Genomic DNA, 15,129 nt, shown 5'->3' on the forward strand with positions numbered 1-15,129 from the left:
TGAGTTGAATTGACATAAAGTTGATAAGTCACATCAACTAGCATCATGGAGACGTCAAATCAATTTAAACCTTAGGTACAGGAAGGATCTTAGAACAAATCTCTTTCTGAAATTGGCGGCGGATCTTCTAACAGGGGTCCATTTGGTCTCAAACTCGGGGGTGAGGTGTTTCAGTAAATCAGTAGTAGGAATCGCTATATCACTTCGGAAACACTTCGGACGGGTCTTTTATCAGGTCGGAATATGTGGTGCTGCGCATTCCGAGGCGTATAAGATCGGAGCGTAACACCTTCAACTAAAATAAAGTGGACACACGATAACCAAAATATAAAAACCGACATCCAAAAATTCCCAAGCTTTTTTACATAAATTTCATCGTTATCATTAATTCAATTCCAAAATCAAGTAGCATAACCAACTCAAAAATCAACTAAAATTTAAGAAACCAATCAAATAGCTAAAATAATCTTAGTTCCCCATTATATTCAACAAAGAAAAAATCTTCACATATATACTTACAGTTGAAGGCCTTCGAGAAATTTGTCAGGTTCCTATTATGTCCAGCTCTCTCTAGACTTGGTGTCAAGGACCGCAGCTTTACTTAGCCCCTTGACACTATCGCAGCCGCAGTTTGCCCAACTTCGGCCGCACATTGTAAATATTACTCATTGTAATAGTTATTTTAATTGTAAAATAGCTCTGATATTTGTAAAAAAATTAGTATGATTCATCGTCTTTTAAACGTCTACTCCCGTCACTTGGGTTTTTGTTCAGAATGCTATTATAGGGGGTATTAGTCATTCAAAAATCTTTCAAGAGCACTGGTGTCCGCCCCCTGCACCAGCATTTGTAATTTTCTGCTTTCATCAATTGTAATGTTCAGTTTTCAGCAATCAATGTTCAATTTACTTTCAATGTATTCAAATTCTCAATTGCAAGCTTTCTACAAAATTGCAATCAAATTTTCTATTGTCCCGACGCGACCGAAAAAAGGCGGAAGGTAGTCTAGCGGAGCAGACTACTGCCGCACGGTGTCCCTTTCTGTGCCAAGAAGAAAGGCACCCCGTGAAACGTGGTTGCGAAGGATCAAATCGCATTAGATGTTCCAATGCATGTTTTGACAAACACAAGCAGAGTCGCGACCCTAAGTTTATCTTTAGTAAGGCTTGATTGTTTACTTGTTTATCACATCAATCCGAAAACTATAGCTTTACTTTTAATATGTTTCAGAATACTATGTGGTATAGTGATGATTGCCTTAGTAACCATAGCTGTTTGCTCTCCAATATAACATAGGGCTCATGAGCAAGTTCTCTTCACAAATTTGCACATGAGAGTAACCCTTCTAACTGTTCATATAATACATGCTATATCACTTACAATCTTCAAAGAACAATTCTGGTGCAGATGATGCTTCTAATAGTAGATGCTGCTGTTTGCTTTCCAGTACAGTGCAGAAGCTGAGTGAACGCTCTCATGGCTTGTTTTTAAGTGAAGCCATTCACCTAAATTTTGATGTGTTACATGATTCTTTGAATTCATGTGGGTAATTGTCCAGAGTATATTTATTAAATAAGAAACAACAATACCACAATATCACCAAAATTAAGGGACGCGCAGCATTAACAGTCCAACCATCTCATTAAGAAAAAAGTAGCAGTAAAAGAAAAAGAACACAAAAATAGGTGCAAAGCACAAAATTTTGAGATTATACATACTCCTCGCCTTGGCTATGAAGAGCGACAGTAGGAAATACAGGACCCTTAACATCCTTGTAAACGGATCCCACTAAAACCCCATTTTTCCTGGTATTAACAAGGGGAAAATCATAAGAATACACAGAATTAAAAGAACAGGATGAAACAAATATACAGAAATTAATCTTTATCTCAATCCTCGAGGCACACAATTAAAATATGTATGAATAACAGACCGACTCTAAAGGCAAGGCTAAAGTGAATGATCATCTTACGTGAAAAAGAATTCTTGTGCAGCGTAGTTGATACCACCACCAACTGTATCACCGGTAGTGTACTTTGTATCACCAGTTGTGTTTGTTGGACCAAATGAGTCTCCCTTTCCAGGTCCATGATAAAGCAGCCCATCATCACCACGATATCCATAACTGTTTGGTTCCCAACTGTTGGACAGAGAGGAATCGATAAGGACTTCAAAATACAATAACAAATGTCAAAGATTGTAGTGCTGCTAACTGTCGAGCTACTCTTTGATATTGAATTTTCAATTTTTAAGTGGGATCCATTTTGTAAGATATTTAATCTATCTCATTCTTTACCTTGATAGGAATCTCCCATTCAACACTTTATTTGTTATAGTTCATCAATTTTTTCTAGAAGAATTTACAACTTAGAAAGAATTTCTATCTAGTGCTCAATCCACTGCAGGCAGGAAAAGTTTCTTATTAGGATTACTTGCACTAACAAAAATAAAGACCAAGTCACACAGCACATTCTAGAGATTGAACACAACATAAAATCAATCACTATTCCCACAGGCCACAAGATACATCTTGTGCTTCCCGTCTTCACCTTTCTTATTAATAGAGAGGTCACTTAAACATTCTCACCTTAAGCGAGGCTAGACAAGACCTGACATTTCTGGTCTTAAATCTCCTTAGCCTCCAAAAAGGCCAAAACTGCCCTTTGATGTCCTCATTATGAATTACTTATGATACCTTAAAAATCAAACCATATAAGATAACATAAAGAGAGCGAGGGAGAGAAATGCAAGATCGTTCGATGAGAGATCATAATAGATACTCTCCTGAAGACTTAACAAGATTGAACACTTGTTTTAGGAAGAGAATCTACGATTTATTTTGAGAGATTTGCTAATATTTGATTTATTTCCTGTGGTAAGTTCTGTAGATGTCCTTATATAGTAGAATTTTCAACTGTAAGAATAGATTTTCCATTGAAAAAACAAGCTTGGTTGTTTAATAAACTAATATTCTCTATAATCTCCTCCCTCTCTCACTTCTATCTCTGTCTACCTGTTCTGTTTCTCTTTCTGCTCCCCCTCTTCCTCTTCTCCTCCTCCTCCTCCATTCTGCTTTTTCTCTTTTCCCAACTTCCTCTCATCCCTCCTTATCTCCTGCTTTTCCCCTTCTTCTTCTTCTGCATTTAAAGCATGTCCTGTGCGTACTGCATCATCTCCATTCTCCACTTTATAAAGAGTCAATCCATTTTAAAAATGGCACTCAAAAAATTAAAATACATAACTAGATTGTTACATCTTCTTTTGATAGATCAACAAGCCATTTAAAGTCTGAACCAGTCTCTACACATCCAAAAATAAACATAAAAAACCAACTACCAGGATAACACTGATAATTTTGAAATTAGAAACACTCAGATGACAAACCTACCAAAGCAATATACAACTGTAGAAGCCTGAAGACAAAAACACTAATTCCATACCTGAAAAATCCAATACTTGTACCTTCACTGTCACTAGAGTACGAAAAACCAATTGCTGAAGTTCATGAAGTACTAATCATCCCCAAACACACATATACACTTAAAAATTCATGCTGACAGACATGAAAATTAAAAAATTTAACGATAAAGATTGTGCACGAAATCCTTGTATATATATACAAATGCTCCGCTACATAGCAAGGTACAATATTTTCGAGCACAGAGAACTATCATTTTTCTTGGCCTCTCATAAACCATCACTCAAACCAAATTCCCACAACCAAGTGTTCAATAAGCCCCCCAATCAATACATTTACACGCGTGTGAAAAAGAAACAAAGAAATACAAAAAAGACCGATATAAAAAACAAAAACACCAAGAATGAAATACAGTGCGGGGTGGATAAATACCCAGGATGGCGTCGGACTTTGAAGTCAGAAGTGACGAATCCAATGGAGTTCTGGCCCTTGGCTCCGGCGTTCTTCACGTACATTTCGAAGTAGTAAAGCAGCTGCTTCGACGGAGCGGTACGGTTAGCATGAACCACTCCAACATCATGATCGTGCAAATTCGCATTCGGGTACAACACCGACAGTTTATCAGGGCCCACCACGGAGAACCAGCCCGAACTGTTCACCGTGTCGAGCTCCGTCGGACACTCTTCTCTGTCGTCTTCATCTTCCGTGTCGGGTCGCCCAGAATCCGATTCGTTAAAGGGTGTTAGGGTTAGGGTTTTAGAATTATGGCGCCATTGCTGGAGGTAGTAAGAACTAATGAACTCGTTCGCGAATTGATTTTGATCCATTATTCTAAAATTGTTCAGCGATTTCAAATCAAGATCTCGTAAAGGGGAAACGTGAATTTTTGAGGAAAATCTCAGAATTGGAGATTGAGAAAAAAATTATATGGAAACTTTTCAGCAGAGATTTCTTGAGAAGGAAGGGAAGGAAGAAACCAATATGTACAGTTGCTCGAAGATTTCTATCTTCATTGGTATCTAGTTGCACCAAATTTTAAACCATTTTACACCTAATTTTAGGTCAAAACAAAAGTTGACACCAATTAAATCATGTTTAACCATTTTCTTCTATGTTTTATTATTTATAATTTATTTAATTATTTTATAAATATATAAATTATTAAATAAATACTTACGTTAAGATTAAATTCATTAATAAATATAAAAAATATAGTACAATTAATAAAAACAATACAACAACGAAAATATTAAATCGTACCATCAAAAGATAGTACAATGCATTTCGAATTTGGATATTACGATATTACGAAGTCACAAAACTTTTGCAATTTAATTCTCAGAATTTATATGGTTGATTTGGTTTGTTTGGAAATTATTTAGATCTGAAAGTTCATTTGATTTGTTTGAAAATTATTTTGATGATATTGGAGGATCTGAAAGCGATTTTCTAGATTATTAAACTATGCACTTTTTATCTATCGTTTTCTTTAAATAAAATTAGATTATCATATGTATGTCGTTGTTTAATATATTTCGTAATTTTAATAAATAATCGTGTTTTTTATATTTTAAATTTTTTTCTTCTTTGAATTAATTCATTAATTATTATTTCTTACATTTAAAATTTATTTTAAATTTAAATAATAATAATAATAATAATAATAATAATAATAATTGTATTAAAGAATATATAGCACAAATGGCACAATTACTCTTCATAAATTTATTTGGAAAAGAAAAAAAAGGGCAAAAAAGAATTTGACCACTTTGCACCATTTTGGTGCAAAATGGTACAAAGTATAGTGTTCCATTGGAACCACTTTGCACCAAAAAATGGTGCATTCTGGTGATTTGGGATTCATACTGGATATGTCCTAAAATTGCTCTCGTGACTTTAGGTGAAATCATTTTTAGAGAACCAAAGTAATTTGCCCACATTTGGATCCCACTTCGACTCTGCTTCAGAATCTTATTTTTAAATCTATTTAAGAAAAATATAAAGTTAATAGCTTATGAGAATCTTCTTTTTTATCTCTACCCTACTTCCATCATTTCCCTTCTCTGCATGGGATGGAGATAGGGAAGGCCGTTCAAAAGTAGCATCATTGTCATCGCTATTGTTTTATACCCAAGTACCATAGCGTTTAAAAAAGAATGAAAAAGAAAAGCCAAATTGTTTACGGATTTTGATAGAATCTTTGGCATAAAAATATTTTGTCATTGTATTTTTTACCATATTGACAAGGTGATATACACAACTTGTTGGAAAAAAAGAGTGTTTTATGTATAGATATTTATCAATTAACACAATCAATTAGATAACATAAACATAATTCAACAATAATATAAACTAAAAAAAGAAGAGTTAGAAATGCAAACTTTAGGAAGTCATGTCAAAAAAGTTATCCTAAAATCGTGTTGCTTCCCTTCGTGTGGGTACTTTCAGCACTACACGACTCCAAGATAAAACCTATGTGACTCACAACCGATTCTCCTTCTATGAATACGACCATGGGGAGATAAAAAACGAGTTTTTATCGAGTTACCAAGAGTATAAAAATATATTATGAAAATGTAGAAAATATAATCCTTCAACTTATCTTTTTCTAGTTCTATCTTTTAATGAAATATCACCTCCTTTTATAGGTAAGTATCAACTCCCACAATTACACCTATATATATGAATATAGGTATCTTTTGGATTTGAACCTCACTTAGTAATAACAATTTTCATTTGAGGGAACCATAATGAATGTAGCCCTGAATTAGATCTCTTTGGCCACACTTCAATCGCTCCACACGCATTATTGATTTAGGCTTTAGTTTTAACGGACATGTGCTCTTATTTTGATTTTAGTAAGGGTCTTTATGGAATAGCCCAATTCCATAGCCACGGCCTTTGGACTCTTACATAGGTGAGTCATCTAAGAGTGTGTGTAACCCACATCTTGCGAGAATCCTTGCCTCGATACTCATTTAGGTTTAAAGACTTCCTAACATCACATTTATTAGCATTATATCACTATAACGATGAGCACAAATAAAATAGTGCTATTATAGGCCACGCAGTGCAAATTATTTCTACCACATTGTACCTTCTTTATTAGATCTCCAATCACAAAGATTGGATTACTTCCAAAGGTGACTCCCTTAGGGTCTAAACCCATCCCTCTCGATAATTTATTATGTTCATTATGGACAATAATTTATTATATACCCCTCNTTTTAGTAAGGGTCTTTATGGAATAGCCCAATTCCATAGCCACGGCCTTTGGACTCTTACATAGGTGAGTCATCTAAGAGTGTATGTAACCCACATCTTGCGAGAATCCTTGCCTCGATACTCATTTAGGTTTAAAGACTTCCTAACATCACATTTATTAGCATTATATCACTATAACGATGGGCACAAATAAAATAGTGCTATTATAGGCCACGCAGTGCAAATTATTTCTACCACATTGTACCTTCTTTATTAGATCTCCAATCACAAAGATTGGATTACTTCCAGAGGTGACTCCCTTAGGGTCTAAACCCATCCCTCTCGATAATTTATTATGTTCATTATGGACAATAATTTATTATATACCCCTCTTTGACGATAATTTGTAACCATCAATTTGCAGAGCACTTATTCTTCACCTGCACCTCTACACATTTGCAAAATCTTTTAAGAAATTTTCAAATTATAATCAGATTATTACATGAAATTTTTAAGATTGGCTTTAGTAACACATTTTAGCATATGCATCCATTAAACTCTCGCATTTCACCTACAAATCTACAAATTAACTTATAACATATTTCAAGAATTAGTTTACAAAAATTATAACATATAAGATGTTTTTATTTGAAATTTTAAACACTCCCATGTTTCAAAGATATTCAGCTTGTGGATCTTAAATTTCATGGCCATAGTTTTTCCATCATGTCATTTGTATGAATATGATCTAAACATAGGAAACACATGCACTTTTTCCTGCCAAAATGTCCTACATGGTCACGCACTAGCAAAAAATTGTTGCCAATCTTCTAACTTCTTCAGGATATGCTGGAATTTTGGGTTGTGCTAACAAATTTTCTTAAGTACACACTATTACTAGCAAAATGATTACTTTTGGGATTCACATGTAATTGTATAGAAAATTGGTTAACTATATAATATGACCCATTGTTCAGATGACGACCAAATTTGAGTATATATAAATAATAATAAAGTCAATTTGATAACCCCTATATTTAAGCCATCTATAATGTGCTTTATTAAAATCCATCAATTGTTATGTTTCCTCTTTTGACAGGATTAAACATGATGCATATTTTTATTAATCCCACAATTTCCTCATTTTTATTCCATAACAGTAATTAATAAATACAAAAATAAGTGGTTTATAAGGCTAATATATCTCTTCCATGTCTATAGAATGGACCAAATTATTGATTATATAAACAATACCTACCGAAGTAGTTATCCAATTCCACATAGAAATATATACACTTTGTTGATTATAAAGATAAATCATCGTCATATAAATTAGATAAAAACATATAAAGTCGTATTTAGCAATATTTAATAACATTATAATTAAAATAAAATCTAATGATATTACAAGATAAAAATCACCAAAATTAAACCAAAGAACTTAAGCTAAGAAACATACAAAGCTTGGTAATCGAGCATACATCTTATTTCAAATAAGATAAAAAAAAAATGTCATAAATCAAATTCATATTCTGCCTCATAAGATTTAAGAGCTTGCACTATATCTTGGGAGGAAAAAGAAACATGCCATACAGAGAATTCCGTTAATAAACTTTAAAGACTTAATTGACAATAAAAAAATTAGGTCCCTTTTATTAAACATAAAAAAATAATAATGAAATTTCATGTCCCTTTTGTAGTGTAAAAGTTCAACCTCCACCATATTGAAAATTAATTCATTAACAAGAGGTTACATCTAATATATAAATATTTTAATTTTATATTAAATTTGAAATTGAAAATAAACCTGAAAATTAAAAAAGTATTAATTTTGAAATTTAAAACTTATTAATATATATGTTACAACAATATCTTCATCAATTCTAGTTATTCTTAAGCAAAATTTATGGCATATAGTTCACTAAATGGCCTGCTCATAAACTACAATAACTTTGTTTGACTACTTACTCATTTCTTATTGATTCAAGACCACAAATAATAGAAATTTATGCAAATTGCAGAAAATATAAAGGTCCTGATTATTTTCCTCAAATTCACCGAAAGATTCAATTTATAGTAAGACATACTTGGACAGAATTCAATGTATCATTGTTTATGTTATTTCTGACATTTAATCTCAATTTCGGATAAAGTCTAAACAATTTTAGAATATGAATGCATGCATTACAGCAGATATAGCACAGAATCCTAAAGTCTAGTGTTAATCTCACGAAGTTAATACTGTAATTCAAAAAGAAGGAAAGATACCGACTAGTATTTGGACACAAAATACCAACAAATAGCCAAAAAAATCACAAGTTTGTAGAAATCCTCATTAGGACATGTTTCTCTAGAAATACCACAACAATACTAATTATATATCTTTATTGAGCTTCTAGCTGGTGTAAATTTGCACGTTGAAGTGAGATTGAAAAACTGCTATTAAATTCAACACTTGGACAATTCATGCACTTTGAAAATTATACACTAACTTCTATGCACAAACCACGCAAACACGACTTTAGATTGTTGGAAAAAATGGGTGATTTGTGTGTAGATGTTTATCAATTTATTATAATCAATTGAGTAATATAAACATAATTCAACATTAATATGAACATAAGAGCGAAGAGTTAGAAATGCAAACATTAGGGAGTTGCGTCAAGGATGCTGTCCTAAAGTCGCGTTGTCTTCCCTTCGTACGAGTATTTTTCGGCACTACATGATTTCAAAATAAAATCCATGTGGTTCACAATCAATTCTCCTTCTATGGACAAGACCATAGAAGATAAAGAATGAGCGAAAAAATAAAAAATATAGTATGAAAATGTAGAGAATATAATCTTTTAAATTGTCTTTTCCTAGTTCTATTTTTCAATGAAATATAACCTCATTTTGTAGGTAAATATCAACCCCCACAATTAAACCATTAAAATATAAGTTACCATATGAATTATGATGTTTTTAATTTGTGTTAAAACTGAAAATTAAATAAAAAATAGAAAATTAAATGTTTTTAAATTGAAAGATTAAAACTTTATTTTATGTCACAACACAACTATATCTTAATTTTGAACGTTCGCATTTGTCTAAACTTTGTGCTTTCAAAGTAAAAAACGGTAACCTAGAATCTGTTTGAATAATTGGTAATGTCTCTTCCTGGCGGCCAACAAGGTTGTATGTACTATGGGAGAAATACTAGCTCCCACTTGACGGATAGACCATTAATAGCTTGGAGCCAAATATATTCTTTTTGAGGCCTTGAATTATTAATTCCAAAAGGGTGTTGATATGTTTCATTTACATAACAATAAAAAATAAAAAATTTAGCCTCCATGGAGAAACTCTGCTTCTTAATTGCTGTTCTAGTGTTATCAGTGAACTGCTTTGCTCTTTACTCAACCACAGATGAAGATTCACTTCTTGCCTTCAAAACCCGAATCACTTCAAACCCTTATGGCATCTTGGCAGATAACTGGTCGACTACTACCTCAAATTGCAACTGGATTGGTGTTTCTTGCAGCAGGAATCGACAAAGAGTAGTAGCTTTAAATTTTTCCGGGTTCGACTTCACAGGCACCATTGCTCCACATCTTGGAAATTTAACGTTTCTGGCTTCTTTAGACATCAGTTTCAACAATTTTACAGGGATAATACCCCCCGAGCTTTCCAACTTGCGTCGTTTAGAAGAGATAAACATGGGATTTAACAGCTTCATTGGAGAGGTACCTTCATGGTTCGGAATCTTACCCGAACTTCAGCAGATTTGTCTGAATAACAATAGTTTCACAGGCAGCATCCCTCCATCTTTATGCAGCAATTCAAAGCTACAAACTCTGCAAATGAGAAACAATTTTATAAATGGAAAGATTCCACAAGAGATTGCCAATCTTTCTGCCCTGGAAATATTAGGTTTAAGGTTTAACCAGCTTACAGGATCCATACCTTTCGGTATCCTCAACATGTCTTATCTGAAGGTACTGGATCTCTCGATTAATAGCCTGTCAGGAAGTCTCCCGGAGAACACATGCGATAGTATCCCGAAATTGACCGGACTCCATCTCTCAAAGAATCTTCTCTAAGGGAAAATTCCGTCAAATATACACAAGTGCAGGTACCTCGAGGACCTATCTTTATCCCATAATCATTTCAATGGAAGAATACGAAGTGCAATTGGCAGCTTGACCATGCTGAGGAGTTTATTTCTGGGGATAAACAACTTGGAAGGTATAATTACAATCCTATCTAAAAGTTTAAATTGTTAGAGAAGGGATAAATTTGTTTAACAAATATATCCTAAAATGCTAAATTAAACTGCCTCATTATGTGAGTGTGTACTTGGAGTAAAAATATTGCTTATCAATCATAGAATATATTGCAAAGACCCCCTGATAGTGCTTTTAGATACAGAAGCCAGAATATAGGTTCATGAAACGGAAATCTATATTCTTGATATGTGAAGAGTAATTTGTTGTTGTGAAAAGAATTTTAGGTAATCTTTGTTATATCTCTGTCCTGTTTAGAACACTCTAACTTCTAATCAAATAGAATTCATAAAAGACTTTCTATATAAACATAAATGCAAGTACATGAATTAGAGTTATTATATGAACCTAATCTGATTTAAAAAATGAACTTGTGTTGTAAAACAATCTACAAGCAGATAGCTTCACAATGAAAATTTTTCTTGCCTATGACTATTTTTCAGGAGGAATTCCAATGGAAATTGGTAATCTTTCACGTCTAGAATTATTGAACATACCAGGTGGCTCTCTAACGGGGCCAATGCCATCTTCTATCTTCAACATATCTTCTCTGAAAGCAATTGACTTTAGTAACAACAGCCTGTCTGGAAGCCCCTCAGTTCCCATTTATCATAAGCTTCCAGAGCTGGAGCAGCTTTATCTACGTTCCAATCAGCTAACTGGCCTAATTCTTCTGAACATTTTGGATTTTAAAAGGCTATGGGTCATATCCTTGTCAGATAACAAACTTACGGGTGGTCTACCTGCAAAAGTTGGAAACCTCACTAGGCTGAAGTATCTATTTCTAGATAATAACAGATTGACAGGTATGTTCGATTGCTTTCACATCCTTTACTTTGAATGTTGATAATATTAAATTGTTTTCTGAAGTTTCCATTTCACTCACGAGAAAAGAAACTTGGAAACTTGTCTTTCAGATCTCAGTCGTAAACAAAGCCACAGGACATCGTGAACCTAAATCCCAAATTTCTTCTTATTAATTCTGAAATGCAGTTCAGCTAGCAGATGTATTTTATTCATGATACAGGCTGTAGAAGGGCTGTTTTTGAAACCCCTCCCATCTTTCTGTTAGCACAATTACACTAGTTTACTAGCATGTTTCTTACATGAATTTTCTAAAGGAACACGCCAACATAGCCTCAGTGGATTTTTAGGATCACTGGGGAAGGCTGATGTGGTTCGGATTCCCCAACCGTATTGCACATCAAATTTAAGTTAAGAGTTCCTTTTGTCAACTACATTATTGTGCTTCCATGATTTAGGCCGTCTAATGAGAGAATGAGATTTAATACTTACAAAACTTACAATACTTACAATAACAGCTAGGACACATGGTATTTTAAATTCACCATTTGATTTAGTCATTTAATACTTACAATAACAGCTAGGACACATAGTATTTTAAATTCACCATTTGACTTAGTTGGAGTAGCATATAAAGAACTGTATTTTTCTTGACTTGTTCACATTGTTTTTAAGTTAGAGTCTGTTGGATTTTTGATACCCAATAAATCTCAGACTATGATGTTAACGTGGGTTAATATATTTCATAAGCATAAGCCAATGAATGAAATAAGTCCAACAACCAAGTCCATAAGCTCCACCCGGTCAAATTGTATTCCCTCTTGGATGACTTAAATCTTGACCCGTTTACCTCTTTTTTGGTCCAATAACTCTAGCATACTTATAAGGAATAAAACCTTGCCACTTTCTAGTATGATTAGTGTGGTTTGTGTGTGAGAAAAGGGGAATCCTGGCTGCCCCTTGAAGTGTGTGAAAAATGGCCTCTAGAAGTGTCCAAAACACTTGTTTACTTTGTGTAATTGGTGGTTTCTTCATAGGCTATCTTTGTGCTGTTTTCTCCTTGCCTTTGTGGTCACAAATTATTACTGTTTCTTGTCCTTCGTGGGTAAAATTGAATAACAACCAAGGTAAATTATATTGATTGTGGATCGGAATGGGTTGGATTGGTAATTTGGTAGAGAAAGGTACGTTGGATTGAGTCAAGAAAACATCCATTTGAAAATCCTTGGAGAGAGTTTTCACAACATTTGGTATCATAGTTTCAAGATGGTGGTTTTGGCTCATGAAATATACCAGAAAATGACCTGGAAAACAGCAAAAACATAGCAAATATCAGATCGAAGAAGTTGTCTAGAAAACTATGCAAAATTCAAACTTGTTTGTGCAATTTTCGGATAATCCAGGGGGATTTTTGTGAAACGGAGACCATTGGTGTAACATACAGGTAGTGGCGGTTCAAGAGGTCTGGCACGTGAAGCCCACGCACCGGGGCTTGTGGTGGCACGTGAGAGCACGTGAGCAGAAATTTCGAGGCAGTCTTTTCAGGCAGTTTGTTCCTCACATTATTTCTGACATTTTGGTATTGTTAGTTTTTTTGTTTCAGGTTGTGCAGTAGAGTCTGGACANGTGTTCTCGAGGTGTGAGCAACACAAAATGGGATGGGATAAGTGTGGTGAGATATTTTAGTGGGTCATTTATGCATTTGTTGCTTATGTGGTTGATCGTGTGTTTGATTAACTTGGTGTTAAGTTGTGGTTCTGTGTGAACGTGCTTCTGAAAAGATCTATATATGTTATCCTATAATATATCATCATCGCATATGTATTTGCTTTTGATTGTTTACTGTTGAATATTTGTTTCTACTTGAGTGTTCTTGACCTTAGTCCCAGCGAGTACATGGAGCAGGTATGGTATGTGTTTCAGATTGGAAATATAAGGTAAGGTTTGTGATCCAATTTTATTGACTACCTTAATTATGCAAGTCGTAACTATAGGTTTTGATTGCCACGGGGAAGCGGTTAGGTAAATGTGGTAGACCGACTTGTTTAATAGAAAGACTTTAGAATATCCCTACTATCTACTACCTTCTCCTCCACTGAAAATCACTCTTATTGGGCATCAATGTAGAGATTTGTTGGGTTCTTGGTACCCAATAAATCCGTGAGTGTGATGTTAACGTGGATTAATATATTTCATAGGCATAGGCCGATGAATGAAATAAGTCCAACAACTAAGTCCATGAGCTCCACCCGGTCCAATTGTATTCCCTCTTGGATGGCTTAAAACTTGGCCCGTTTACCTCTTTCTTGGTCCAATTAAAAAGCCTAACCCTAGCATACTTATAAGGAATAAAACCTAGCCACTTTCTAGTATGATTAGTGTGGATTGTGTTTGAGAAAAGGAGAATCCCGGCTGTCCCTTGAAGTGTGTGAAAAATGGCCCCTAGAAGTGTCCAAAACGCTTGTTTACTTTGTGTAATTGGTAGCTCTTCATAGGCTACCTTTGTGGTGTTTTCTCCTTGCCTTTGTGGCTACAAATCATCACCGTTTCTTGTCTTTCGTGGGTGAGATTGAATAGCAATTGAGGTGAATTATATTGGTTGTGGATCGGAGCCGGTTGGATTGGTTGTTTGGTAGAGTAAGGTACGTTGGACTGAGCCTGAAAAGCACCGATTTGAAGATCCTTGGAGAGAGCTTTCACAGTAGAGTCCTTTCATCAACAACATTATTTTGGTTCGGTGATTTAGGCAGTCTAATGAGTGATGAGTTTGAGTCATTTAATACCTACAATATCCGCTAGGACAAATAATATTTAAGTTCACTATTACTTTGACTTAGCTGGAGTAGGACATGTATTAGTAACATGAATAGAGACTTCTTTTAATCTAATTATTAAACCATAGAGAAGGTAAGCATGAAAAAACTTGAGAAGAAGGATTCTATTATAAGACAAATTCCAAGTGGAGAAAAAAATTGTGACAGAGGGAAAAAGAGCTAGTAAATTGCTTAATATAACTCAAAAGATTTCTGTTATCAATTTCATATGAATTTTTGTACATCAAAGAAATAGTTTAGGGCACAAGTTAGATGGACTAAAAGTCATTATATGGTGGCAGGTGAATTACCAGATGAGCTTGGAAATCTTAACCTTGAAAAAGTTAATGTCCACAACAACAGCTTATTTGGCACCATCCCCGTTTCCATGTTCAATATATGAACAGTAAAGATGATGAACTTTCAACCAATCAGTTTTCGGGCCATCTTTCTTCAACCATTGGGCTCTCACTTCCGAATCTTGAAGAGCTTTATTTGGGTGACAACAGACTCACTGGAGTAATTCCAAGCATTATCACCAATGCTCCTAAGCTTACCATCTTATACATGGCCATCAACTCTTTGACTGGCACAATTTCAAACTTTGGCAATCTAAGACTTCTAC

At 34.3% G+C, this 15,129-nt stretch overlaps 3 protein-coding genes across 3 annotated transcripts in view; 2 read left to right on the forward strand and 1 right to left on the reverse strand.

Annotated features, from left to right (window-relative positions):
* The window catches only part of LOC111389523 (ran-binding protein M homolog), a 15,647-nt gene extending 11,199 nt beyond the window's left edge, over nucleotides 1-4,448 (reverse strand). Inside the window, exons 1-3 of the mRNA XM_023014456.1 lie at nucleotides 3,851-4,448; nucleotides 1,973-2,140; nucleotides 1,719-1,805 (exon numbers count right to left, since the gene is read on the reverse strand). Of these exons, the coding sequence (XP_022870224.1) occupies nucleotides 1,719-1,805; nucleotides 1,973-2,140; nucleotides 3,851-4,245 (650 nt within the window). The 5' untranslated portion in view covers nucleotides 4,246-4,448. The remainder of the gene's footprint in view (nucleotides 1-1,718; nucleotides 1,806-1,972; nucleotides 2,141-3,850) is intronic.
* A 5,509-nt stretch (nucleotides 4,449-9,957) lies between these two features.
* On the forward strand, nucleotides 9,958-10,704 carry LOC111389539 (LRR receptor-like serine/threonine-protein kinase EFR). The gene has a single exon (XM_023014467.1). It carries the CDS (start codon nucleotides 9,958-9,960, stop codon nucleotides 10,702-10,704), a length of 747 nt encoding a protein of 248 aa, XP_022870235.1.
* Nucleotides 9,968-13,305, forward strand: LOC111389546 (probable leucine-rich repeat receptor-like protein kinase At2g33170). The gene is made up of 2 exons (XM_023014473.1): nucleotides 9,968-10,849; nucleotides 11,331-13,305. Exons 1-2 carry the CDS (start codon nucleotides 10,810-10,812, stop codon nucleotides 11,732-11,734), a joined length of 444 nt encoding a protein of 147 aa, XP_022870241.1. The 5' UTR covers nucleotides 9,968-10,809; the 3' UTR covers nucleotides 11,735-13,305.
* Nucleotides 13,306-15,129: the final 1,824 nt, after the last annotated feature.

Source organism: Olea europaea, unplaced genomic scaffold (assembly GCF_002742605.1).
Source record: "Olea europaea var. sylvestris unplaced genomic scaffold, O_europaea_v1 scaffold6, whole genome shotgun sequence".
NCBI classification, from domain to species: Eukaryota; Viridiplantae; Streptophyta; class Magnoliopsida; order Lamiales; family Oleaceae; genus Olea; species Olea europaea.